This window comes from Macrobrachium nipponense, chromosome 40 (assembly GCF_015104395.2).
Source record: "Macrobrachium nipponense isolate FS-2020 chromosome 40, ASM1510439v2, whole genome shotgun sequence".
Classification (NCBI taxonomy): Eukaryota; Metazoa; Arthropoda; class Malacostraca; order Decapoda; family Palaemonidae; genus Macrobrachium; species Macrobrachium nipponense.
The window spans coordinates 29,791,506-29,818,685 of NC_061101.1; the positions used below are offsets into that span (position 1 = coordinate 29,791,506).

Below are 27,180 nucleotides of genomic sequence, written 5' to 3' on the forward strand. Positions count from 1 at the left end.
AATAAAGATATCTTTTTTATTTGTCTGGCAGTGGCTGCTATCAGTACTGTAGCCTCTTTACTGCCTGACTTGCGAATGCTATAGTGACGTTATCTTATCCCATTGCTACCATTAAATATTATATATTGTACAACGCATATATGTTTTGAATGTACCTTGAATTTTTTTTATATTAGTATGCACCGTATTGTATCCGTGTTATTAGGCATTTTTTACGCGTATATTAAACTATATATATAATAATTAATATATATATACTATTATATAATAATATATATATTAATACTATACTAGGTGTCATTCTTAATTGCCCATTCACATTGAGAAATTAAGCCAACCTGTTTCTTCTTCAGTTACACACACACACACACACAATGGCTTTTGTGCCTAGCACCTGCCTCGCATCTCAAAATATTGGACAAGATCTTGAGTTTTGTTAAATATCTTATCCGTGATCTTGATATTAAATTTTTGGCATTGTCGTCCATTTGACTCATTGCGCAAATTATATTAGATATTCCCTAATTCCTGTCGTCCCTTTTATTCACTTTACCCACGGAGACATTCTAACAGTAACAGTCTTACCTGTTCTGTGAAGTTCAGTACCCCACAGTTTTCTAGAAGATTTATTCCTGTTCGAACCACATTGTAGCTTGATCTTCCTGATCATGTTAGCAAATTGTTTGAACTTCCGAGTGCAGCAGATTTGATGATTTTTTTTCTCTCGTTTTTGAGCATGTTGACGTTGCTTCATGGTTGATTTTTCATATTTATTTTACTTTGTTACTTATATTTTTAGTTATAAACCTTCGTTTTATGTTGTTATTCCTATTTCATCGTTTATTATTTACTATTGTTTCCTTTTCTTTACTGGCTCTTTCCCTACTGAGCCCTTTGCCTTGTAGCATTCTTCTGTTCTAATTAGGTTTGCAGCATATATTTCAGGGAGGATGGATGGTAGGATATCAGTTGAAAAAGCAAGACAGATGACAGGAGAATTAACAGAGAAAGGACAGTGTGTGTTCAGACAGGGATAAAGATGTGCGAGTCCAGTGGTTCTATGGAACAATTATTTGATAAGTTTGAAAGTAACGTGAAAATAGCAATTTTTCGCATACATCCATCTAAAAATAAGGGGGCTGATTGTGGGGGGGGGGGGTGGGGGGGGGGGGGGGGGGGTGGACGCTTTGGACAGAAATAAGAGACATGAAGTTAATTTGAGTATTGATGATAAAGAAAAATTACAGAGTATTAAGGCGAAAAAGACAGACGGGCTTGGAAGACCCAAATGTGGTCACTGTTAATAAAGCAACATTTTTTTTGTAAAATCAACCCTTCGTCACTACTGTGATCTTTGCTATACTATTATTATTTTTAAAAGAATAGTAGAGTCTGCTCCAAGCAAGAACTGCACAAAATAAATCTTAATAAACTTTTTGATATCTGAAAAAGAATAAAAGGTTAATATCGTAAACAAAACATTTTCAGTTACTTTTTTTTTTTTAGTTTATTGTTACCTTAACTCTCAATAGATGTATATAGCAGCATTGTTCAGCTTGAGACTTACCAAAACTCCATTGTTCAAATATCAAGAGTCATGAAACCGCGAAATAGGCTGAATAATTAATATATCCTTGTTTGAATCTGGATTGGATAAATGTGATATGTTACAGCTGGAGTGGAACATTTTATACATAATTCTAGTTCATTCTACATGTAATGAATTTCGTTTGCTGTGATTTGGTTTAATTTTTAAAATAATTTGCTTAATCCAAATAGACATCAAAAGATGAAGATTTCACAGGTTTTCGGTCATTTTACTGAATATTTTCGTAATATACGTAGTTTGTTCATTCGAAGATCACTGCTTTGTATAATTAAGAGTGGTTAACAATATTCTGTTGATGATATCTGTCTATACAGAAAACGAATTCGATAACAATATAAATTTTAAGGTGGTGAAACATGGAGGTAAAAAATAAAATACAAAACTCAATTCAGTATTTTTAATAAAATGTATCAAGTACGAACAACCATATTAAATTAACCAGCTCCTCTTTAGTTTCAATGACCTTTCTGTTATCGGCTATCGACTCTGCATCATAACCTGTAAGTCCAGACAGTTACATTATAAAAAGAATTGACACCGAATAACTTTAAAAAATGAATAATTGAATGGCACCAACTTTAATATGAAAATTATATCGCTTAATCTACTGGCAATACACAAGAATTCTTTTATTTCACCAAATCCGAGGATAAAATTTTGCCGGGTCAGATTAAAGCAATTAGCGGTCGTTACTGCACCCAGGTAAGCCTACCACACCTACAGTGAACAAGGAGGGAAGGGCCTAAGGGACCAATTACAGTTAGACCAACAATGTCAAATATTCTCAAATAATAATATCGACATATAACATCAGTAACAAATTAATAACCCACCAGCGGAAACCAACCCAATCTGTATAACGGGTTAACACTGACCGATACAATCCAACTTTAACACTAGCACTCGCCGAACTGTACGAGAAAAAAAGAAGGTAACGAAAATATTACGACGCAAAACGCATGAAAAGTTTTATATAACTTGTCCTTACAGAGTTATTTTATTATTATTTATAGGTCACGTCAGGACTTCTGAAACCTCAACTAAAAGACACTAATGGCCTTACCTTAGCTAAAGGGCGAAGCATGTATGGCTTAAGTGAAGGGTTTCTATCGATCATGCGCTTCATGCAGAATGCGAAGTCCAGAGATGGGGAGAGAGAGAGAGAGCCTGTATTTAGTGAAATGCCATTTCCGAAATCAAAGCACAAACGCCGACAGGATCCATTTCTAATAAATCTGTCCTCCACTCAGCGTTCTTCCTCGCAGCCCAACACTCACGGTGTCCAAAAAGGGTTGTATGAGTGAACCCTTAAGCTACATTCCACAGTCGAAGTAGAGAATTCACTGACGACCATTTCTCCGCCGCGGTCTCACACGTTAACTCGAAAACCAATACAAAGATTAGTTCCCGAGAATTATTGCTTGTCTTGGTCTTAAGACCACCCAACAACAGATAAGGCCATTATGCAACTACTTAAAAACTGCCTTCCAAAAAAGCCTGTAAAGACATTTTATGTAAAACAGTCATGCACACAGAACCTTTGACAGCGAAAATTACCCCACTCAAGTCAACACACAAAACTGCGTGAGATAATATTATTACAGAAAAAACTGAGAAAATATTAGAAAAAAATTTTACAGAAAAATAAATTACATTTATTTTTGTACACTGTCCATATAATTGTCGGGCGGGTAGGACGCGTCTGGGAAGTGCTCTTGTGTGAAGTGAAAGCCTAACGCGATGTTCAAAGCGAATACGAGGAAGAGAGTGGAAGAAGAGAAAACAAATATTGTAGAATTTAGACCAAGAAGTGGAAAGCTTAAACCATCATGTTATGAACTTTTTTAAAGAAATTATCAGAGCAGCACGTAAAGATGGAACAATAGAGAAAATACTGGAGGAAGGTGAGTCAGTCCAAAACGAGAGAGTCAGCAACTTGCGAACGTTGCATCGATAAAGTTGATGAGGAAGGAACTACAGATGTTCGGGACAACATCGTACATCTCTAACAGTTGCAAGAGGCGATTATGTAGTTTAACAGTTGCAAGAGGCGGTTAAGTAGTTTAACAGTTTGCAAGAGGCGATTAAGTACTTTAACAGTTGCAAGAGGCGATGGAGAAGGAACTACATTATGTTGGGGACAACATATTGTACATCTCTAACAGTTGCAAGAGGCGATGGAGAAGGAACTACATTATGTTGGGGACAACATATTGTACATCTCTAACAGTTGCAAGAGGCGATGAAGAAGGAACTACATTATGTTGGGGACAACATATTGTACATCTCTAACAGTTGCAAGAGGCGAAGAAGGAGGAACTACATTATGTTGGGGACAACATATTGTACATCTCTAACAGTTGAGAGACGCGAAGAAGAAGGAACTACATTATGTTGGGGACACACATTGTACATCTTTAACAGCTGCAAGAGGCATGAACAAAGAACACACAAAAAACTCGTTGAGGATGAACTTGAAGAAATAAAAGGAAACTCAGAGAGATTAGCAGAGTTGATTCTGGATTGATGCGGCTCAGAGAACCAGCGACTCCATGATCAACATAAATGAAATTCAAAGCAAATTTTACATTGGTGATAAAGTTGTCAATTATGTCAAACATGGACAAAACTTATTCAGAGTCACTTAAAACAACAACAAAAAAGTGCTATTGATCAAATCTACTGACGATGAGAGCACAGCAGCTAATGAAAAGAAGCAAATTATGATTAAAATAAGGACGCCAGTTGAACAGGTTAAAACAACGAGAGATGGACACTTACTTCTAATCTTTCCAAATAAGAAAAACGTAGAAAAGACAAAAATGACGATTCAGAAAATCAGCAATATATCAATAAATGAGAAGGGTAAACTTTTGAACCCAAAATAAAAGTCGTATATTTTCCGAAGGACGAAGATGACATTGTAAATAACTTTATAAAGAAAAATCCGTGGATTGGTATTCTAATTTCTGAAACGATCTGAAAATTGTAAAGGAAGTGAAAGCCAAAGATGACAAATTTAAGCACTATATCATCAAGTGCACATCACAAATACGAATGACTATCAATGATAAAGGTGACAAGTTGTGTACGGTGTTTAGCTGTTGCAGTGTGTACGAATGTTACATGCCCTGTCAATACTATAAATATCAGGAATTTGGTCATAGCGCAACAAATTCCAAAAATAACCAAGTTTGTCCTATTTGTGGCGAAAACCATAAATCCAATGATTGTACTAGCATTTCCCTAAAGTGTAAAAATTGTAAAAAAAGGTCATAGTGACACTGAACATAAAACATAAGATGGCAATAAGTGCATAGTTTATAAAGAACATGTGTCAAAGGTGAAAAATAATACGGATCATGGCTTTGACTAATAATCTTCTGTGCCATTTAATAAACATACAGTCCGTAGGAAATAAAACCAACACCATTAGAAATCTTATAAATGATCACAATCTAGGTGCATATGCTTGCCAACGGATACTTGACTTGGGCTAAGCAATAATGCAAGTGATTATCCTAAAGTACATGGAATGACACCAGGGTCCCACAACTTCTACCATGTACCGAGTGAAAACAAAAATGGTGGTGGAGTGCGAATCTTTGTCAAAAAGTATACAAAGTATCTATAGTAAATCAAAATGTGTTCAGTAGATTTAAATACACCAATACCAGAATTACACACATAAACACACACATACAAACCATAACAGTTCACAAACCAGCAAACACAATTAAGATATCATTCCTTGACGAATTCAGCGACTTTCTCGACTTGTTAGCTGATAACAAAAATACATTAATTTGTGGTGACTTCAACTTGCATTTAGATGATAACGATAAGAATTATGTCAAAGAATTTATAAAGTTACTTGAAAGCCCTGACCTCGTAAATTTTGTGGGAAAACCGACGTCTTTATTGAACCATACCATTGACCTAGTGATACAAAACAAAAACAATGAGGTTGTCAGTGACATACAAGTTGAGCCTGAATGCGTGATATCTCCAATACATAAATACTTACATTTAGTATAAATATTTGGAAAGACTATACACTGAAAAAACTATCATTTACAGAAACAAAACCAACTTTAAAGCTGATGAATATATTGTTGAGAGCATAAAGAATAAGAGAAACAAGACAGGAGTCCAGGTGTAATTTCAGGAATACCTTGACAGGCGACCAGGTATGTGTCTATAGCAAAAGTATATTGTTGTAAAGCTACAATGATAAATGTCCAGAGGTAAGAAGGTAAATAATAGTTAAAGAAAATGCCAAATCGTTTAACAGTGAATCACGTGAAGCCAAGAAAAAGAACAAAAATGGAAGATCTTTGGAAAAGATCGAAAGAATCAAGAAGTAATGAAAATTGGTCTCTATAATTCAGCCAGAAACCAGTACAATGACTTAATTATAAAAACCGAGAAAGTATATTACAGTAAAATGTTTAGTGACGAGAAAAATCCCCCCAAAATTCACGACAATTTAGCAGGATTATTTGAACTCCAGACAGACAAAGTTCTACCTGATGTAACTAGTGACCACAAAACCCTGGCCGATAACTTTGTGAACTACGTTGAAGAAAAAATTGAAAGAATCTGGCATAGTTTAGAAAAGGAAGTCCCTCCTGATCTCCCAGTGATCACAATGAGAAATAGTAAATTCAGTAAGTTTGAAGAACTGAACATGAATGACTGAAAAAAACGACGAGAAAAGTAAAAATACACCTGCTGTGAAAAGTACCAGTTTCCCATAAAAGTATTAAATTTAAAAGAGGCAAAAACCTTTGATCAGTTGCAGGAACTATACTTTGAAATGGTTCAAATGCGTTTAGCACAGGCATCGTTCCCAAATAGTGAAAAGGACTCTTGTATAAAGCCGGTCTACAAAGGAAAAGGTGATCAAGAAAATCTAAGCTTTTATGGGCCAACATCGAACTTATCGTACTTATCAAAACTTATAGAAACGGTAGTTCACGAACAAACGTGGAAACACTTGAAACAACTCAACATTATACCCGATGATTAGCCGTCTTACAGGAAAAAAACGACTCAACAGAGACTACAATGTGCGCACCTATAAACGATATGGTAGAAATTTTTGGCAAAAGGAAAATGTGACATCCTGGTTATGCTCGACGTTAAGTGCAGCATTTGACACAGTTTACCGCGATCTGTTGCTTGAAGACCTGAGAGCAGTAGGCATCGAAGATGATATACTCAATGGTACAAGAGCTACTTAGAAAAACAGGAAGGCTACAGTGGTTATATCAAATGTGAAATCAGAAAAGAAAGACTTAACAAGATGAGTGCCACAAGAGAGCGTCCTGGGCACTGCTATTTGACATTTACACAATAGGATTATCTAGAATTCTAAACTAGCACAAAGTTAGGTATAAACTGTATGCAGAAGATACTCAGTTCTATTTTCCTGTCGAAACAGTAGAAGACTCCATTAGTAAAATTGATGCAATAATGAAAGATATAAAAATAATGGATGTCAGCAAAGAGATTGAAACTTAATGAAGACAAAACTGAGTGTATGTTATTTTGATCTGACAGTGCTCTACGTAAATATGAACACTTTAAAAGAATAACTATTGGTTCATCATCAATAAACATTGTATCAGCAATGAGAAACTTAGGAGTACAGGCAGTCCCCAGGTTACGACGGGGGTTCCATTCTTGAGACCCGTTGTAACCCGAAAATCGTCGTAAGCCGGAACATCGTCAAAAATCCTAAGAAAACCTTACTTTTAATGCTTTGGGTGCATTCAAAACTATGTAAACTGCATTCTTAGTGCATTTTTCATATAAAAACTTCAAATATTAATTATTTTGCATTTTAGGTGCCTTATTTTTCTTCCAGATGAGTGTTGTAGGCGTCGTAACCCTGGGACATGGGTTGAAACCTTGGAAATAATTTCTGATGAATATAATTGAAAAGCGCCTTAACCTCGAAACGTCGTAAGCCGAACCCGTCGTAAGCCGAACCTGTCGTAACCCGGGGACTGCCTGTATTTATTATTAACAAATTGTCGATGGAAACCCATATACTGCATATTGTAAAAACCTGTAACTATCATATTAGAAAAACTGCATTTATTAAAAAACATTTAAATGAAGATACTCTGAAAACAGCAATTTGTAACCAAATACTTTAGAGGCATGACTACTACAATGTTATATACTACAGTCTCCCCAACTACCTACTAAGAAAATTGCAAGGAGTACAAAATAGAGCTGCCAGATTAATAAAAAGACGATGTTCCCATGACAGAATAACCCCAGCACTAATTGAGCTACATTGGCTCCCAGCAAAACCAAAAATAGACTACGAAATACCTCTTACAATCTTTAAAGCACTAAAATATGGTTAACCAAGATATCTGAGAAAATGCTTAAGCTTCTTTAGACCTGAGATGAATATTGTAATCAGACATGCAAGTGAAGCATATAGGCTATTTGAACATAAAGCAAATTGTGAGTCAGGCAAGAGAACATTTGAGCATTGCACACCAAGACTATACAACAAAAGACTCCCTGAAGTGAAGATCATACAAGAAAGCAAATTTTAGAGTAAAGACTCTCCTATTCTGTAGGAGCTACGATACTGACGAGAGAACACTAAAAGACAGTTATAAAATATAAATAGCAACTTATTTTGGAAACGTACAAGGGCCTGCCAGAGAGGGAATCATCCCTGTGGAGGGCTCTACATAAAGCCAAACAAAGTTCATCACTTTTGTTATTTTTGAAGGTTACACATTTTTTAGAAACTCGCTTTTCGAACCATTCGTTTCAGCACTTTATATGAGCAACATTTATATTCAGACTAACCTTTTCCTAGCTAGTAATTTTAAAACACTTGACTGTGTTTCATATAATCTGAAATATGTCTCAACCATCAAAATCAGTCTAAGTAAACTTGTTTTGTATTCAAATCGATAGAACTAATGAATGATCGTATTTTTTGGATAAAACTAATTCAGTATCAAGAATTTTATGTATAGAGTAATTAGCAGGTACTGGCAATGGTGTGAAAATGATTTGGCCTGTCTGAACAGTTTCATGATTGAGAATATCTAGAGATATAAAAGTGAAAATGACTGTCACATAGTACAGTGCGTCCTCGACTTACGACGCTTTTTCAGTGCTCATTAACAGGGTTTTACAACACCGTAACTTCATGTTGCATCGAGTTACGTCGCCATAACTCGAGTTGCGGCAAAAAACCGACTTATGGTGGAAATTGACTTACAGTGTGGCACTGGAATAGGTCCTCGCTGTAAGTGAAGGACTCTTTACCATAACATTGGATAACACCAAAAAGTGCAGATTTGGAAGTATATTTTGTAAAATAGTATATTATATTTAAGACTAACAACACCAGCTTAACTAGTCAGAAACCAATAAAATACTCTTCTTTTATATTTATTTATTTTTAATATTAGTATGTCTTCATTTACAACAAAATGATGAATTTTTAAAGGCAAAAAATCTAATGTGAAAGTGATCACTTCGTTTGTAGAAATGCAGGATTTTTTTCTTTTTGACATTTTAAGTATTTATTCAGGCCACAAAATAAACAGTAAAAAATGCTAAAATGAAGGTAGATGGGCTACATAAGAAGCTTATGTTTTTACATTTAAGAAACGATGGTAGCCAATGTAACTCCAAGTTGAAGACATCCATCACAGTGCATGCTGGGGAAAAAAAGGAAAAATTAGTAAGTTATAATTATCTCGGATTCTGGAAGCTATCTATGACTGACTGACTGCGAGCATTACTGAAACCATTTAACATTTGAATCCACCACTGCAGTAAAACAGTTGTACATAAAGGCAACATATCACGCACATATAGCAAACAGGTTGAAAACTTGAAAACAATGACAGTAAATGGAGATACATGTATGAAGCACTGGTTAGGATTGCCAATACGTTGTTGACTTGTATTCAACTTATTTGGAATGTGTGAGCAATAAGTTGCTGATGCGAGTTTATGGCGGTTTACGATTGAGCAAACAAGGAGGATACCATCATTTGGTGAGAAATGTATCGGCAAGTTCTGTTTCCGTAAAATGGGCCACATGGCAGTTTCTTAAAGCCTGTTAGTGTGCTGTTTACCGTGCACTGACTGTCTGTCATGTTAGATCATTGGCCATATGCAGACAAATTTGTTTATTCCCCCGTATATACACTGCTCGATTGCTTGGTAGCTTCGTATATCCTTGCCTTAGTCTCCTGGGCGTCAAGAGTGAATGAACTGTTGGATATATTTTTCCATTTTACCTTACTTTTTAAGCCTTATCATTTCGGTACCAGATGAGATTGTGCACTTCCACTTGACCGGTATGTTGACGGTTCTCGTGTACCACCAGCCATAGCTTCTTTGGGTCTGCAATCATCTTGCTAGTTCGACGAGGCTGCGGGAAAGGGATTGGTGGTTACGATTTTCGAAGAATGTCATGTGTCGCCTAAAACAGGGACTTACGCTTCCTGGAAATTTTGTTTATCAGCATTACTTTATCTCTGGGAAATACTCCAGTACAGCAAAATATAAGAACGTTCTTGATTAAATGCTCATCATTTTGACCATTTCTTTTTGCTCTTTCGCTTTTTTGAGCATTTTACAAAGACATGTAAATATTCAGCTTCAAATGACACCAAAACCAGTTTCATGGCATGAAAAACTAACTTTACGAACAAAAAAAGCAAATATTTTAATTGGACTATCAAATGATACTGTGGAAGGAACTTTAAAGGTATTGTTCTGTCTTTTTTCTTCCCGATTTTGTGAGCAGTAGTTGACATAATCACAGCTTTACCCGGTGATAAATAAATTCATACAGCATTTCTCATTCATTTTCAGCCATAATTACTAACAAGAAACTTTATAGATTTAAGTTTTCAGGTAGCTTTGATTTATCACGTTGATGTTTTACCTTTTTGTTTTACTTTTCTGAAAACAGGGATCAGGTACACTGTGATGTTACATACACGAAATATGTTTAGATACTATACATCATTCAATTCTAGTCAATTTTTCGTCTGCGGAAAAAGCTAAAATATATTTTGACGAGGTTCGGAATACCCACCTTTGGGCAGAAAGTGTGGACGAAGGGTTCTTCCGGCTGTTCTTGGACGTACAGATCCTTTCCCATGATCACAATAGCGCTGAAACAATTTTTTTTCTGAAAGGAACAGTGAAGGACACATGACCCTTTTCTAGTAAAATAAAATAGTTTTCAGAATAAAGTGCTTCTCTTGGTCAGCAGACCTAAAGAAGGTGGTAGAAGAATATAATTCAATTGTCAGTTGCGGTTCATTTGTTACTTTTTAGTTAAAGGAAGCCTAGGTGAAAGAAGTTAGGGTGCAGAGTAACTGAAATCTGGGGCAAACCTTAACAGCCACAAACAAGCTGCAGGGTGTCATAATGAATTTCGAAAGGCAGCATCATAAATGAAATACATCAGAGGTAACCAGACACGGACAGCCTTAGCTCACCTTTGCGATACTGACGCAAAATTTCTCTCCTACGTTGATGTTGGGCCAATGCGACGCTGGTGTGATGACCTCTCTTGCGAAGTCTCCGTCATATCTGTCGTGCAGGGATATTTCCCTGTGACAAGGAAAAATCGAAATGAGTCGCTTTGGGTTATTTGCAGTCGTTTGCTTCAAGTTCAGGGGGGGAATTAAAACCGTTGGGAAGACCACCAAAGATAAATTACGCGCGTACTCTCAGTCTGTAAAGAAAACTAAGTCGAGTCCTCCTTTTGTTTTTCAGTGTTGAAAAGACAACTGAAAAGAATGAAGTAGGCTGAAAGTGTCTTGCCTCTGTAGCAGTTTGTTGCAGGACAACGCTCATCTTGTTCAGGTCGGCATTAAGGATACCGTGAATTGATAGGGCATAAATAAATAGGGGAGTGATGACGATTTTCCTTTGGATGTGGAACAGCACAGTAAATTAAAAGAATATTTCAAGATTAGAAGAAGAGTAATAATTAATCAGCTGGGTATTTTGATAGATGTCTAACCGGAAGACTTCCAGACCAATATTCTTTCAAATTCTTTTGTCTTGATTCTAGATTGTTGTGTTTTCTATAATTTAATTTTTCCAAGAGAAAACGAGAGATATTGAATTTAGGTTTATATCAGATACAATCCAGATTCGTGCTTTATAACAAGAAAGGGCCTTTCTTGTTGTAAAGCACGAATCTGGAGCAAATACTGAAGCTGGTATATACCCGATTTCACTGGAGTTCTCAGACTAATGTTTACACCTATCTAGTCATCATCCCACATATATTTTCGATCACATGCTTCACGTTTACTTTAACTACTCAAGAGATGACCCTCTACAACATATATCATCCAAATCTCAATTTGAATTCCATTATAATCCTTTTCTAAATTATACCACGCATATCTATTTTCTTTGCTCTCAAACATCTGTCACAACCGATTCCCAGTTGTCAATTCTAGTAATATTAGATTAACTTGCTTAAACGAAGCGTATCACATTCACCTTCCCATTATTCCACCGGGCGGTAGGACACTTGGCAAATCATGGACCGTCCTTGTCTGCTCTGTAGGACTAATTGGGCATTACGAATGAAACCGAGGGCAGGGCTTACCTGTCGTTGCCGTGATCGTTGTGCCACCTGAGATCGATGCCAAAGAAGATGTCGTCGTTGTCCCAGTCCAGGTCTCTGCCCTCCTCAGGTTCGAACATGAGTCGAATTCCAACGCTAACGATAAACGCGTTTGTTACTCATCTTTAGTGCAAGTTCTTTAGCTATGCATGCAAATGTATTAAATAGAACTATTTAAAGAATTCTTCATACACTAAATAAATAAATTTATTATATATATGATATATCACATACTAAATAAATAAGTACACATAATAGATATTTGCGTGTGGAAGCCCAAAGCACTATGTTACTTCTGGCAGCACCAGTAAAATACCCTCCTTCAAAACGTCCCATTCCGTCTGCTATTAACTTGCTCTCGCTCATTACTGCTTCGTTTCCCCATTACTGTATATATGGAATATATGTAGTGTGTGTGAAGTTAAGTATATCTTAGTTTAACCCGACCACTGAGCTGATTAACAGCTCTCCTAGGGCTGGCCCGAAGGATTAGATTTTTTCATGTGGCTTGGAACCAATTGGTTACTTAGGAACGGGACCTACAGCTTTTTGTGGGAGCTGAACCACATTATATCGAGAAATGAATTTCTAATCGACATAAATAAATTCCTCTGGTTCCGCACTGGCAGCAGCGGGAGACGAACTCGGGCTACCAGATTGATAGGCGTGTATGCAACCCACTCGTTCAGTGAGGAACTTGTAGTGTGTGTAAAATTAGGTTCTAGGAATGCAGGGCCCAATTAGAAAATTATAGAAATTCAGACGATTTTTCATATCTAATATAAAAATGATTTTCCAAGTGAAATTTTTCTGTTTGATATAGTATGCATAATAACGTGAGGAATAATTATACTTCCTCATTCTTCATTCCATGTCTTCGGTAGTGGATTATTCCTCTTAGAATACAGAAAATGTTTCCAAAGGTAACTGGGGCGCGTGGCCCCCGTTATGTGGGGCTCAATTTGATCAAACTGGTCAAATAGGCTTAAACCGGCCCTGCTCAGATATAACAAAAGTGATGATTCTCCCGACCTTCTCTCATAACCGTCGACAGACTTACTTGGCTTCCTCATTCGTCTTGACAATGACCTCAATCGAGAAGTCCTCTTTGTCTGTGAGCGTCGTTGGGAGTATGCGCAAGGGATGCGGAACTGAAATCAGAAAAAGCTCATTAATGCTTCATATTCAGCTGTATAAATCTGACATTGGACAACCCTTTTACTTCTCCAGACTTCTCATGTTGTTTCAGAAATGTATATACCACTCACAGACAGCGTATGTAGAAGCGTGCCATTAAGCAAAAAACTCAAAAATTCCATATTTAAGACATTGCAGATGCCATTAAAAGAAATTTGTTAATGTTTCCTATTCTAGATACTGTTAGAAGTCAAAATAGGCTCCTTAGTACTCTGTAGATAATTTGTTAGAAAATGTAACCAAAAGAAATAGCTAATCTCCCATATATAATTTAAATAACTGCTGAAAAATAGCATCTTTCACTAAAATTTCACATTGAGAGATATCTTCTTTGCCTGTAATGTTGTGCACCACCATTCATATTTCTCGTATGTAAATTATTCCACAAGTCTCCTGTGATCTCCAGCTTCCCTTCTAATAATTCTTATTTGAGGTTTTCTGGTACCAAAAAGAACCCTCCAACAGCAGTACGGAACTCCTCTGAACTCATTCTTCCTGGAAACCTGTGACGTTTCAACAAGACAGGCAAAACCTACTCAGATTGAAGATGTGCTTGTACTTATAAATATTAAACAAATGTTAATGTTCTCATTTAATAATAATAATAAAACCTCTAATCACCTCGTTCCTGTCTAAAATCACCAACACCTTCTTTTCTAGGCTATGACCTTCAGCAACTCACCCGGTTCTCCCAAGGCTGCATTTGGAGGAACGTAGAATATTTCCTCTCCTTTCTCGAGTTGCTTCCTCCTTGAGAGTAGTTGGTTAGCCATGACGGTTGTCCAGATAATTGGCATCGCTACTCTGAGGTAAGGAAATATAGAAATGCATGAAAATAATAAATAACAGTATTAATACGTATTCTTTACTCAGTCACATACATGTAAGTTATATAGTGCATAGATGGCTGCAAGTCTTTCTATAGTGCATGCATACCTGCAGTAGTCTTACTAGTCTACGTCCCGAAATACTATTGTAAGTTTATCGTTTCTGTCTATTCATTTATAATTCTGATTAATCGGAAATTCTTTCTATTTACCTACATCAATCACTCATCTCAAGATATTCATTTCTGGTCATTTTTCAGTCTGTGGCAAGTAGTATTATCAGCATTTTCAGCGCAACCGTTAATCACCAATACTTGAAGCCCCACGGGGGGTTAGTCCCGTCAGTAGACCTTATGAGGTACACTGTAGGCATTACTTAAGGTTCTTTGCAGCGTGCCTTCGGCCCCTAGCTGCGACCACTTTCGTTCATTTTATTGTACCTCCTTTCATACTCTCTTTCTTCATCCTACTTTCCACCTTCTCCTAACACTTGATTCATAGTGCAACTGCGAGGTTTTCCTCCTGTTACATCTTTCCAACCTTTTACTGTCAATTTCTAATTGAGCGCTGAATGACCCTATAGGTCCCAGTGCTTGACCTTTGGCCTAAATTCTATAGTATTCAGCTCAACTCAACCAATACCTCAGGTGTACCTACATCAGCTGAGTTTTTGAGGCATCACGGGCAAGTTTTCGCAGTGCGGTCCTTACGGCTTTTAAACACAATATGTTTTTCCTTCACATTTAAATATATGTTCATCGATTAGCAATTCTTTTTAATATACCTAAATAGTCCCACTTGAATATATGTTCTTCCTGGTTCCTGGTTCCTACGCGCTCACTCCACAAACACAGTTGCGGGCACACTACACTGAGGTGCAAAGCTTTATTCCCTTAATTGTTTACTTTACTTATTATTAGTTTAACTTTACTTTATGTTCCTTCAAAATGTTTATTTTAATTCATCTCTATTATCCCTTTTTTTGCAACCACATCAACCCCGAAAAATTACAGATATTTCTAAATTTGACACAATCCAATATTTCTACTATACTTTTACCCCAACTCCCTTTCATTTCTTCTTTATAAGTGAGGCAGAGCCGTGCTACTTAGTTTTGACATCCATCGCTTTCCAGGTTAAGAACATTCTTAATTTTGAGGGCTATCCTTATATATTCTCCCAGTTTTCTGTTGGGGGATATCAGTGTGTCCATATATTTATAACCTGATCTAATTTTTGTAGCAATCTACATGTGAATAAATGTTACGTGGTGTCCTCCTCCACTCTACATATTTCACAGACCTCTTCTTTAAATTTGCCCCGGAAGTTAGCCTTTAAGTTCATCATATTAAGTCTAGCTTTCATTATGATTCTTGTAATTATAGGGATAAGTCGTACCTACTGATAACGAGCAATTCAGCGATCATGGCCGAATGGTTGGTAGCCTTCTGAGCTAGGACGTCGTATCGGTCGTACCATGAGTTCCTTTTATTGGACAGTTCGCCCAAACTCTCCTTCATGGCCTCCATCAGGGAGTAAACTTGCCTCTCAACCTATCAGTGACAGGTAAAGTACTATCAATCATTTTTATTTTAAATATCTTTCAAGAGGCAGCCTAGGAGAGATGTATAGACTTATGACGAATATTGCATATATATATATATCTATATCTATATATATATATATATATATATATAAATATATATATATATACATATATATAGTAAATAATCCTAAAAATCATAATCATATACATCAAAAATCTAAACAATCTTAATTATATATATATGTATATATATATATATATATATATATATATATATATATATATATAGATAGAATAGATAGATAGATAGATATATATATATATATATATATATATATATATATATATATATATATATATATATAGGTAAAAGCACGAAGGAAAGCGAACACCTGGGGTAGCTGCAAGATCTTTCGACTCAACGTCCTTTACTTCAGTCAGTTTTGCTAAGTAAAGGACGTTTCACTTTTCTTCGTGGCTTATACCTTTATCTATACATTTATCACGTTCCAAACTTTCGTGATTCAGTTATATAATATATACACGTTCAATACTCAAAGATATCATGTAAGAGGCATGAAATATTACTGGAAACAGATGTAGCCTTGTCATATTTCATGCTTTTTACATGCTACTATTATTGTTTATCTAATATGCATATATATTGTGTTTAGATTTTTTATACATTATGTATTGTTCATTCTACCACATCAGTTCTGCAGTGAACAAAATGCCCAGATAAGAAAACTTATGATCCTAATGACCAACAGCAGGAGAGTAAAGCCCCTTACCGAACCTGGAATCCGGTCATCTCCCTGAGGTAGGTCAGCTTGATGGCTGAGTCTCAGGTGCTTTCCATAGGGCCTCCCGAATGCCTTTGCTGCTGTTAGCGTAACCTGAAGAGAGAGATGGTGAGGTTTAACCCGAGATAAGCTTTTTGCGAGATGTTTGTGACGGCTCCTATTTATGTGACAGGATGATAATGGCTATGATGATGAAGAGGCTTTATTATAAACGAATGTTAAGTTTCTTTAGTTCGTTATCCTCACTGATTCCATACTTTGGTCTAGATTTCACCAGAACAGACTAAGTCTTGTAACTAGGACTGTACTGAAGGTGTATTTTATGCCTGCACGTGTTATTGCAAATACGGTGCTACTAAGTACGTATATCCTGCCTGACTTACTGACTATAGGGTGCCTAACCCAGTATTTATGGCAGCTAAATCATCTCAGCAATGTTCAGAAGAGATCTTTATCCTTGTTAAGAAGCACGTTGTCTTGTCTTATTCTATTTTGCGATACGGAAATTAACAATGCTGCTTTGGCTTGTTATCAATGCGTCACTTACTCTGAAGCTCCTTGGGACACCATGATTAGTACTAGCCCCTTGGGGATTAAAGTATTATAGACACCCATTTCTATATTGTGCGGTCGACAAATTATATTAATAAACGATATATTCGTGCGGCCGTCTACTTTACATTTACCATACAGTGTTCAGTACTAGCACCTCTAAGTAGGTGACGCGTAGATAACAAGACAAAGTAATACCTAAATTAAATATATTGCCATTGGCGTTGGGTGACTGTAGGATAATAGGCTTGCTTTGTTTGTTTGTTTGTTTGTTTGTTTTTACGGAAGATGCGTCCAAATTATTTGTGTATATGAATCACATCTTTACGGAGAAGGTTGTCCAATTTCCCTACTTAGGTTTGTTAATAATGTAACTGACAGGAGCAGTGGTCCTTTCATTCATCTCTCTCTCTCTCTCTCTCTCTCTCTCTCTCTCTCTCTCTCTCTCTCTCTGCATTATGGTAACTTAATTTAGAGTTACATGAAAGTTTGTCCTTTACTAATTTACTTGTTTTTTTAGTTAACAAGATAGAGGAATGGCCGCTTCTTGTCTGAGATATCGTAATCAAAACTACTGTTCGGCTCACTGTATCACCCCCAGATGGTTGTGATATATCTCCTTTCTTCCTGGAGATAAGAATTTCTACTTAACGTCCTGTCTTTAGCACAAAAGGACTTCAGCTTTTGAAACTAAGGCATCACTGATAAAGATGCGAGATAACAATACTGTGTCCATTTCTTTATCACTAGATCAATAAGTTCTGCTGATTCAGTGAGACATTATAAATTCTATTTTCAACTCTGCTGCTGTCTGTACTTCGATACTTCAGCTGAAGGAAGGGGAAGACGCTTATTGCAACAAAATTGACGTTCTTGACTGACCACTCGAAAGAATTTGTACATAAAGAAAACCTTCAAAGCTCTAAGAATTCTTTGTAAGCTTGAACCTAGGAACTCAAGCTTACTGCGCTCCCGCTTAGCTTGTATTATCAAAAGGATCTTGCAGTTAATGTCCCGAACTGAGATTATCCAAAAAAAGTTATTCATCTTTTAATAGAATAAACTTTGCCTCACTTTAATCCTGTGACCTTCCCTCTCTGTCCATAGGATTCTTTTGTCCTTAACAGCAATGCATCGGCCTGATAGGATTTCTTCACAATTCCTTAAGGGATTTGCAGCTGAACCACCTCTTGTGCAATGTTACCTATTTCCCTTAATTGTTAACGCTTTCACTTAACTTTTCTTTAGTCGCACATAAGTTCAGCCCATTCCAGAGAAAGGTGGCTGCTCCAGTTTGTTCCCACTACTGTCCTCCGTTGCTTTAAATGTTGGAATCACTAAGCTTTTTTCAATTCTCAATTACTGTAAACCTTCCATGAATCCAGCTCACTTCTTTTAGACCGATAGTATACCCTCTCCCATGCATGATCCATTTTGACCTTTCATATCGCTGATGCTTGGTTATTATCTCTGCTGGGTTTTGGAGGATTTTATCCTTGTTCTTAAGACAAAAACATATAAGTAAAAGGCTCTATTGGCCAAATATTCTCCTTTTCAATCTCCTCAGAGTGAGCTGTCTCTTGGTCTTCTATGTAACTGCTTTATATCAAGTTTCGTTAGCCTAGTAGCCTCTTTTACTATTCTTGGTGTTCTGTTCAATTGCCTTATATTACCTTGTCACTGAAGAGGGCGGTTCCACTAAAGAGGGACTGGATAGCTCATTGCGGTGACTAGTCTCATAGCCCTTGCCTGGTCATGCTTGCCGAAAGGAATCATTACGGTGGATGATGTTTAAGAAGAGAGACGGTAGCAACAGTTGCTGATTGAAAATTCACGATTATATCAATAAATTCTATTGTTGGCAAAAGTTAAGGAAAAACGGTGTTCAGTCTCTATTTAAAGTGTTTCATTTAAAAATTTTACCAGTATCCTAATACAGCTTACAGATATAAAAGTAGATTTTTAATCAACAACAATCTAATCGCGGCATTGTGAATATTTTTTAGCAATAACAGTTTTATTCTGTCGAGGCAACCAAGTTTCAAACACACCGTTACTTATTAATGTTTGGAAGAGTCATTCGCTTCTATTTAGACATTGCAGTTGTTTCAGACCTACATATTACCTACTTCTTCATCATCACAAGCTAAACAATATCTGTTTTTCTCGTTCAATCTCATTTTCTTTAATTTATCAGCTCTGATCTGATGATTGTATCTGAAAAAAGGGTATCATATCTTAGTCATGACACACTCACTGTTTATTTGTGAGTCACCTCTCATTTAAGTCTTCAAATCTGTTTAATGGAAATGTTGTACTGATTTTCACTTCCTGGAAGTTCAGAGTAGTTCAACACTGTCAGCTGATTTGTTTAGAGAACTGTAATTATTATCCTCCTTTCAGTTGTTAAAGCTTTGTGTTGGCTTCCTCTACACGTTTTAAATACTGATTTCTTATTTTGAGTGTTTCCATATTTGTCTCCTCCCTGAACGTGACTGAAAGAAAGGCCATTCGCTTAACAAATGACCATACTCTTACCTTTCATTTACTACTTTGACAACTGTTCAATTTAGCTTGTGGGAACAGTCCCTCCTCTCCTTTCAGGCAGACTTAAGCTCCTGTTTTATCCGATGGGCCACCCATTCCTCCACAACAATTTCATTCACTCTGTGAGTCACAAATCTTTGAAGGAAAGGGCCGATGTCAGGTTCTTTTGTATTTCCTTTTTGACCAATGTCTTTCCCAAGCAAACTGTGCCATTCAAACATAAAAACCTTACCCTAAACGAAAGACAAGAGAGAAAGAAATTTAGTATAAACTTGACTTTCACTGAGCCGATTTTACTAACCACCGCCAACAGAAACCCAGCAGTCAGAACAACTCCGCGCATGTTTACTTCCAAAGCTCCACTGACAAGGGCAGCTCTGGGCACTCTGAAGATAGTGCCACTACTATCTAGGTCCTACTTGAGATGTGTGATTATGCTGTTATCCTGAAAATGTAACTAAATTTGATTATATCTATCGACTGAATGTGTGGGCTTGGGAAAGTCATGATATTAATAGTACTAATGTTATCAGTCCACATTCAGAATAGAGCTACAGTATACTGCTACTCCTTGTAACCTTTGTTCTTATGGGAACTGTATGAATACAGCCTTCTACGGACTTTGAACTTGGATAACCTCAAAATTGGCAAGGCAATAGGATCCTAACAATAGCAGTGCCAGACACACGATCATTGCTAACTTTAAAAGGAAAAACTACTGAGGTTGGAGGGCTGCAATTTGGTATGTTTGATGACTGGGAAGTAGATGATCAACCTAACAATTTACATCCCTCTGGCCTCAGGAGTTTTTGAGATCTGAGGGCAAACAAAAAAAGTGATGACGGGCGGACAGATAGCCATTTCGATGGTTTTCTTTTACAGAAAACGAAAAGTTGTCGATAAACGAAAATTGAGAAACGTTTGAAATAACGGGATCTCTGGTATTCATTATAAAGTAAGTTGATAGACTGAACATGGTGCGAGTCAACCAACCAGTAAAGTCTTATGATTTAAAGCCACTGTTATTGGCTCATGTTTATTTGAAACCACAAACACGCTTTGAAGTTTCACTCTTCTTCTTCGGAGTAGTATCTGACCGTCTGCAAATCGAAGGTATAAACAAAACCTGATTCATATATATAAAAAAAGGATTGTTAGAGTACACAAACACAGTAAACTTAGCAGACAGTTGTAAGTAACTGGTTGTTGTATGAAAATAAGAGTAAAGGAATAAAAACAAATGAGGCAGCATACAAGAAAGATTACAGACCAATACTTATCCACAAAAAGATAATTTATGTAACAGTTGCTATTGGCAAAGTTCCAAGTAAAATATTCTTACAAACATTGTTGAATTTGAAATTATCGCAGTGGAAGATGTACAGTATTATAGTGTTCAATATTGGCCAGTGTTACTTGAACCTTGCAACGCATGCGCCATGATCGACAGGTTTCCCCAAAGTAATCTTCATGACGGAACACGCAAAGTATTTTGTATACTCCGCCTGAAGTCTTTACAAACGGTATATATTAATAAGAAGTCTGTTATCAGCAACAAATGGAAAATGCAGGCTTATACAAATGTTAATAAGGTTTACCGACTAGAGAGAAAAAAGTTATAGGTGATCATGCGTAATAAGAGTCATGGAACGAAATGAATGTTAGAAAATGTAATACATTTAAAAAAATATGATCCTGGTAAGGGGAAAGAAGGTTCCAAAGCACCGTCTATGTCTTTGCAATGCTCTTGCATAGAAAAATAAAAAATTATATGTTTCTCCGTAAAAACACACTGATTTTAATGCTTTCCAATTTCCGTAGGGGTTAGAGTCGTCAGTGCTCCTCACATGGCACACTGTAGGCATTACTTAAGGGTCTTTGCAACGTCTCTTCGGCCCCTAACTTCAACCTCTTTCATTCCTTTTACTGTACCTCCGTTCATATTCTCTTCCTTTCATGGGACTTTCCACCCTCTCTTACAATTATTGTTTCAAAGTGTAACTGCGAGGTTTTCCTCCTGTTACGCCTTTCAAACCTCCTCACTGTCAATTTCCCTTTCAGTGCTGAATGACCTCATAGGTCCCAGCGCTTGGCCTTTGGCCTAAATTCCATATTCTGTTCTATTATATTGCTTTCTAACTCTTTGTGAGTGTAATTCGAGCCGAGGTCTTGAATGAAATCATCTGTCAGGAAAGTTTCTGTTGCACAGTTCTTAATGCTGGTAGTGATATTACACGAACGGGTGAAGAAAATTGGTCCTGTCCAAAACTGGGTATATTTGTGCAGTGGGTCCTCTTGTCGGTTCCCTTTCTCTTGCTCTTCTGGGGAGATACAAAGATCAACATTGATAGGAATGTAGAGTTGTCAGAATTGCTTCTGATCATTATTCATTATTCCTCGGTTGGGGGGTTGGAAGGGTTAGTGCCGTCAGTGCGCCTCATGCACTGTAGGCATTACTTAATGTTCTTGCAGCGGCCCTTCAGCCCCTAGCTGCAACCCCTTTCGTTCCTTTTACTGTACCTCCTTTCATAGTCTCTTTTTTCCATCATGTTTTCCTCCCTCTCCCAATAATTGTTTTCAGGTGCAGCTGCGAGGTTTTCCTCCTGTTACACTTTTCATACCTTTCGAATCTCAATTTCCATTTCAGCGCTGATTGATCTCATAGGTCCCAGTGCTTGGCCTTAGGCCTAAATATTATATTATATTCTATTCTTTTATTTATTGTTGTTGCTGCTGATGTTGATATCCATATACTCTTAAATTGGATGGGTTGTGGCGTGACTTCACAACTGGGTCGAGGTCGACAAATAAGTTTTTTATTTTTTTTTAATCAGGACCTGAGGGGAGTTGGTGACACACAGATATAGATTTCCTGTCCCTTGGAATTCTTTTTGGATGTGGGTGCTGGCTCCATGCTCTTTTCTTAGTTGTGATGTCTATCCCGCAGTCGTATAGCTACCAGGTACACTATTCACTGCTTAGGTCAATACTACAGCAGTTTATGTAGCAATACCACCTGACCTTGGACTTGAACCTGGGTCCTCCCACTTGGTATACATGAGAATTATACAGACCATGCCATAGATCTATAGAAAGAGAGACAGAGAGAGAGAGAGAGAGACGAGAGAGAGAGAGAGAGAGAGAGAGAGAGAGCATCTATATTTCTCCGTCATATCTCCTTCAGCTCGTAGAGTTTCTGTTGCTATTTAAAATCATTAAAGATTTTGATTAATGTATTTTAAACAGTACTCGATAAGTAATCATCCCATTTAATGTTATTTCAGTCTTTTGTGCGTATTCTTTTCTCCTACTGTTTTTCCTTGATTTTAGCTAAATCTCTGTCAAGAGATTCGGCAACCAAAGGACTGAGACTAGAAATGGGATCATAGCAAAAAGTCCCCGTAGGGGGATGGTGCCGTCAGTGCACTTGACGCGGTGCGCTGTAAGCATTATGTAAGGTTTTTTGCAGCGTGCCTTCGGCCCCTCCTAGCTGCAACCTCTTTCGTTCTTGTTACTGTACCTCGTCCAGTTTTACTGTCCTCCCTCTCCTAAGAATTGCACCAGCGAGGTTTTCTTCCTGTTACGGCTTTCAAACCTTTTACTGTCAATTTCCTTTTAGCTCTGAATGACCTCATAGGTCTCATTTACTTGGCCTTTGGCCTAAATTCTATCATGAATTCAATTCATATCAAAAAGGGTAGTTTCATCTGCGTAAGAACTCAACTTGTTTTCTAAGCCGAACTACATAAACACATAAACCTAAATAATTGAAATAGTAAGTCAGCAATAGAGTAGCAACAACTGCGTCAGCTCGCTGCTTCAACTTGCCTGACTTGTATAAGGCTAAAATAATGGCTGACTCCCTTCCTGTGGGTAATTGTGGTAAAAATAAATTAATGAAACTTATTATATAAATTATAAATAACTTTACATTTCTGGGACCATGCTAAATCATTGAATATGGGATGTTGTCAGGACTTGGGGCTCTGTCGCTTTAGACTCGAAATTCAATTTCTCTCTCTCTCTCTCTCTCTCTCTCTCTCTCTCTCTCTCTCTCTCTCTCTCTCTCTCTCTCTCTCTAGGAATAGACGCATCACTTGTGTTGGTACTAATTATCCACTGAATGATGTCATGTTGTCCCTTCGCTTCAGATAGTAGATGCAACAAACGCATAAGTAACAGCTATACATTACTTTAAAAGTGATTGACTTAAAAGTGCAGAAATTACCCTGAAGTTCATAAAATGAATGCAAATTCAGTCAACTCCACATTCATTTCACTTCTTTCGATGTTTAGAAACGAGGAAGAAGTTGGTAATAGGAACGTCCAAGATTTTTCCAGGCCAAGAAAGCAATAACCCGACAACGCAGAGAAATTACGTTCGCCCATATTTTCCACAAGGCCAGAAAACCAAGAAACAGACCAAAAAGATAAAAGAAAATAGTAGTACACTGGGTCCCTTATACCATGAGACCAAGAAACCGACTAAGGTTGGAAAGTGTACCCCCAGCTGAGTAACCATTTGCCACCCGCTGCTTGTGACTTATATATCCGGCCTTTAAAGAAACCGAGACGTCTCTGATGGGTAGCAGGAATCCAGAGATCCACACCAGGCCTCTCATTTCGTTTCAGGTTATACTGAACTCACAGGCCGGCTTAAACTAGATCAGCCATGAGTAGCGAGGTTTTTCCTCCTGTTACGTACACCTCTCAAACCTTCCAACTGTCAATTATGCTGAACGACCCAGCGCCTGGCATCTGGCCTAAGTTCTATATTCTTTTCTGTTCTCATGAACAGTCAAGAATGAAAAGTTCTCTTTCTGTTCTCAGAGTACTCTGTTGGGTCTCACTGCATCTCTAACACTCGGTTGTCCAGTTAGCTGTATCCCGCAGCTCCACCTCAGCTAATCGAATGATGTTGGTTGACGGAGCGAGGCAGGAGGAATCCGCTGAGGTATTCTCGCTCTCAAAACTAATACTACTACTTCATTCTGAACCTGATCTGTCTGTGATTAGGTTCACCAGAAGTTTTTTTTCTTTACGATTTTAGACTTGCTTTTCGTTTTGTTTTTACCAGTAGGTTTTAAATTGTTATATATATATATATATATATATATATATTATATATATATATATATATATATATATATATATTAATTTGTTCTTATATAAGTATGTATCGTTTAAAAAATAAAACTTACGGAAGAACTAGTAAGCCATCAGAATTAAGACCCAACACATAAAGCTGGAACTATGAGCATTTGCTAACATTCCAAATTATTGAATATAATAAAACATTGTACCTTGATAATTCGCACTGAAACGTTTTCATATATAATTGCTAGAGGTGCCTAAAATGTCTAAATTCATGTTTGTTTTAGCTTGGGTAATCTGAACTTTTTTTTTTTCTGTTCGTTTAAAAAAAATCAAAGTATGAACTTTTGTTATGTCGTCCGAATAAGGGTTTCTCTGATAATTTCGGGATGCGTAAACATACAACTAAAGAGAAGGCTGAGCCGATGAGGTCTCTGCCGTAGACTGCGGCTTGACCAACGACGCATTGGCCTAGAAACACAATCTTGCTTTCAGTGGCACTTATCACGTTATCAGATTATGGCCGGTAGAACGTTGGTCTGTTTGCTCAATCTAACGCTTCTCCTCGTTCCAATTTCTCTCCATCTCTTCCTCTTTATTTTTTCATGACCATTTCCTCGAGGATGAAAACAGCATATGTGTTACGTTGGTAGTTGTTGATTAATTTTTTAATGTCATTTCTGTGTTTTTATAGGTTTTTAATGAATACGCCGTTATTGGATTAATTCTGCCTTAAAATAGATAGATTACAAAACAAATTACATTACAGCCTACCACATATATTTTTATATTGTAAAAGTGGACAGGACCTGTATAGCAACGCCTTAATTATCAGAAGTATCTAGGAGATGAAGATCTGTTCCGGTAAACCAGAATCAAAATAAGTATACATTGATATAGTCATGTATTTATATATATATATATATATATATATATATATATAATATATATATATATATAGCTATATTATATATATATATATATTATATATATATATATATATATATATATATAGGTATGTTTGTATGTATATGTGTATGTGTTTCTGTTTGTGTTTGCGTTATAAGACGTGTAGGTTCCGCTAGAGAAAAATGTATTGACCTGTTCATGTGAACTGCAGCCAACCCCATGTTCAAACGAGTCGGTAATGCTTTTACATTTAGGACCAGTTCCCTAATATCAAAGAATCAAATCATTAATTTCTTTTGAATACATAACCCAATGACCTCTCACCCTTTCAATTTTCACATACTGTTTCTTGTGAAATAGAGAATTTACTATTGCTTTATACTGCAATACTTAGCTGAATGAGACCAGAAGTTCAACACCTTTAATCAGAAAACATTACTTACTCCCAGTCTTGAACCTTTATCAAACGTTTACCGATTTCCTTACTTATCATATATTCCTGTTACTTTCTATTTTCTATGCTCCCATTATTTAACCCGAGATTCTCGCTTTTCCTCTATTTCTTCTATTTTTGGCTATTCAGTTCACTTACTCTATTGAGTTATACGGAATCCTTGCACCAGGGTCAAAGCAGTGATAAGGAAATGAATGAAAGAATATAATTTCATTTCCGAAACTACACGATAAGGCTGCAAACCTAAAAGAACTGAGTCAACAAGCAGGTAAGCAATGAGAAGCTTTGCAGCAACTCAGCAGGTTTAAGGAATCTATGATTAAGCCATACAAAGTCAAAGTCAAAGTCGTCAGTTTTAGTCCTCCCCCAGGCTATAATAAATATTTGTGTTGATAGAAAGCCTGTGCAGATAAGTTTTTGAAGTCTGGACACCTTGGACTGTAGTTAACCACCCAGAGGTTTAAAAACTACATTTTCTAGCTCTTTCCAAGTGTTTAATTATACTTTTATATTGCAGTTCATTGTGGATGTGAAAATCACAAGGAAGGGCACCAGTGTGAGATCCTTACACAATTGTACAGTATTTACATCCCAAAAGTAAAGATAGTTTCCTCATTTGGGTCAGGTGTATAATGATACAAGCAGTGTTAAGTGTGGGTGTCTGAAGGAGGAAAGGGTTTCGAATAGATCTCTTTAAGATTATTCCCCGTAGGGGGCTAGTGCCGTCAGTGCACCTCATGATGTGCACTGTAGGCATTACTTAAGGTTCATTGCAGTGTCATCTTACCTTCCACACTTCCTAACAATTGATTCAAAGTGCAACTGCGAGGTTTTCCTCCTGTTACACATTTCAAGCCTTTTACTGTCAATTTCCGTTTCAGCGCTGAGTGACCTCATAGGTCCCAGTGCTTGGCCCCTGGCCTAAATTTTACATTCAGTTAATTTAAGATTATTGTTCTCTTAATGGGTGTCGTTCCACATC

General features: G+C 36.9%; 1 protein-coding gene across 2 annotated transcripts; it reads right to left on the reverse strand.

The window, feature by feature from the left end:
- Window positions 1-9,035: 9,035 nt before the first annotated feature.
- On the reverse strand, window positions 9,036-20,196 carry LOC135212050 (uncharacterized). 2 transcript variants are annotated; one of them, XM_064245378.1, is made up of 10 exons: window positions 20,043-20,196; window positions 16,631-16,735; window positions 15,692-15,846; window positions 14,149-14,270; window positions 13,330-13,420; window positions 12,252-12,365; window positions 11,122-11,236; window positions 10,713-10,808; window positions 9,912-10,040; window positions 9,036-9,318 (listed from the first exon to the last, which is right to left on the reverse strand). In XM_064245378.1, exons 1-9 carry the CDS (start codon window positions 20,082-20,084, stop codon window positions 9,915-9,917), a joined length of 966 nt encoding a protein of 321 aa, XP_064101448.1. In that variant the 5' UTR covers window positions 20,085-20,196; the 3' UTR covers window positions 9,036-9,318; window positions 9,912-9,914. The 2 variants fall into 2 exon arrangements, with proteins under 2 accessions (XP_064101448.1, XP_064101447.1); XM_064245377.1 differs by having other exon boundaries at window positions 9,907-10,040; window positions 20,043-20,195.
- Window positions 20,197-27,180: the final 6,984 nt, after the last annotated feature.

Bases quoted from the DNA above. Each gene is read 5' to 3' on its own strand.
- LOC135212050 (XM_064245378.1), bottom strand. From the start codon at position 20,084: ATGCGCGGAGTTGTTCTGACTGCTGGGTTTCTGTTGGCGGTG. The intron at 13,421-14,148 runs GTGAGTTGCTGA...TTCTGATTTCAG, and splicing joins TGCAGCCTTGGGAGAACCGG to TTCCGCATCCCTTGCGCATA. The intron at 11,237-12,251 runs GTAAGCCCTGCC...TCCTTGTCACAG, and splicing joins AACGATCACGGCAACGACAG to GGAAATATCCCTGCACGACA.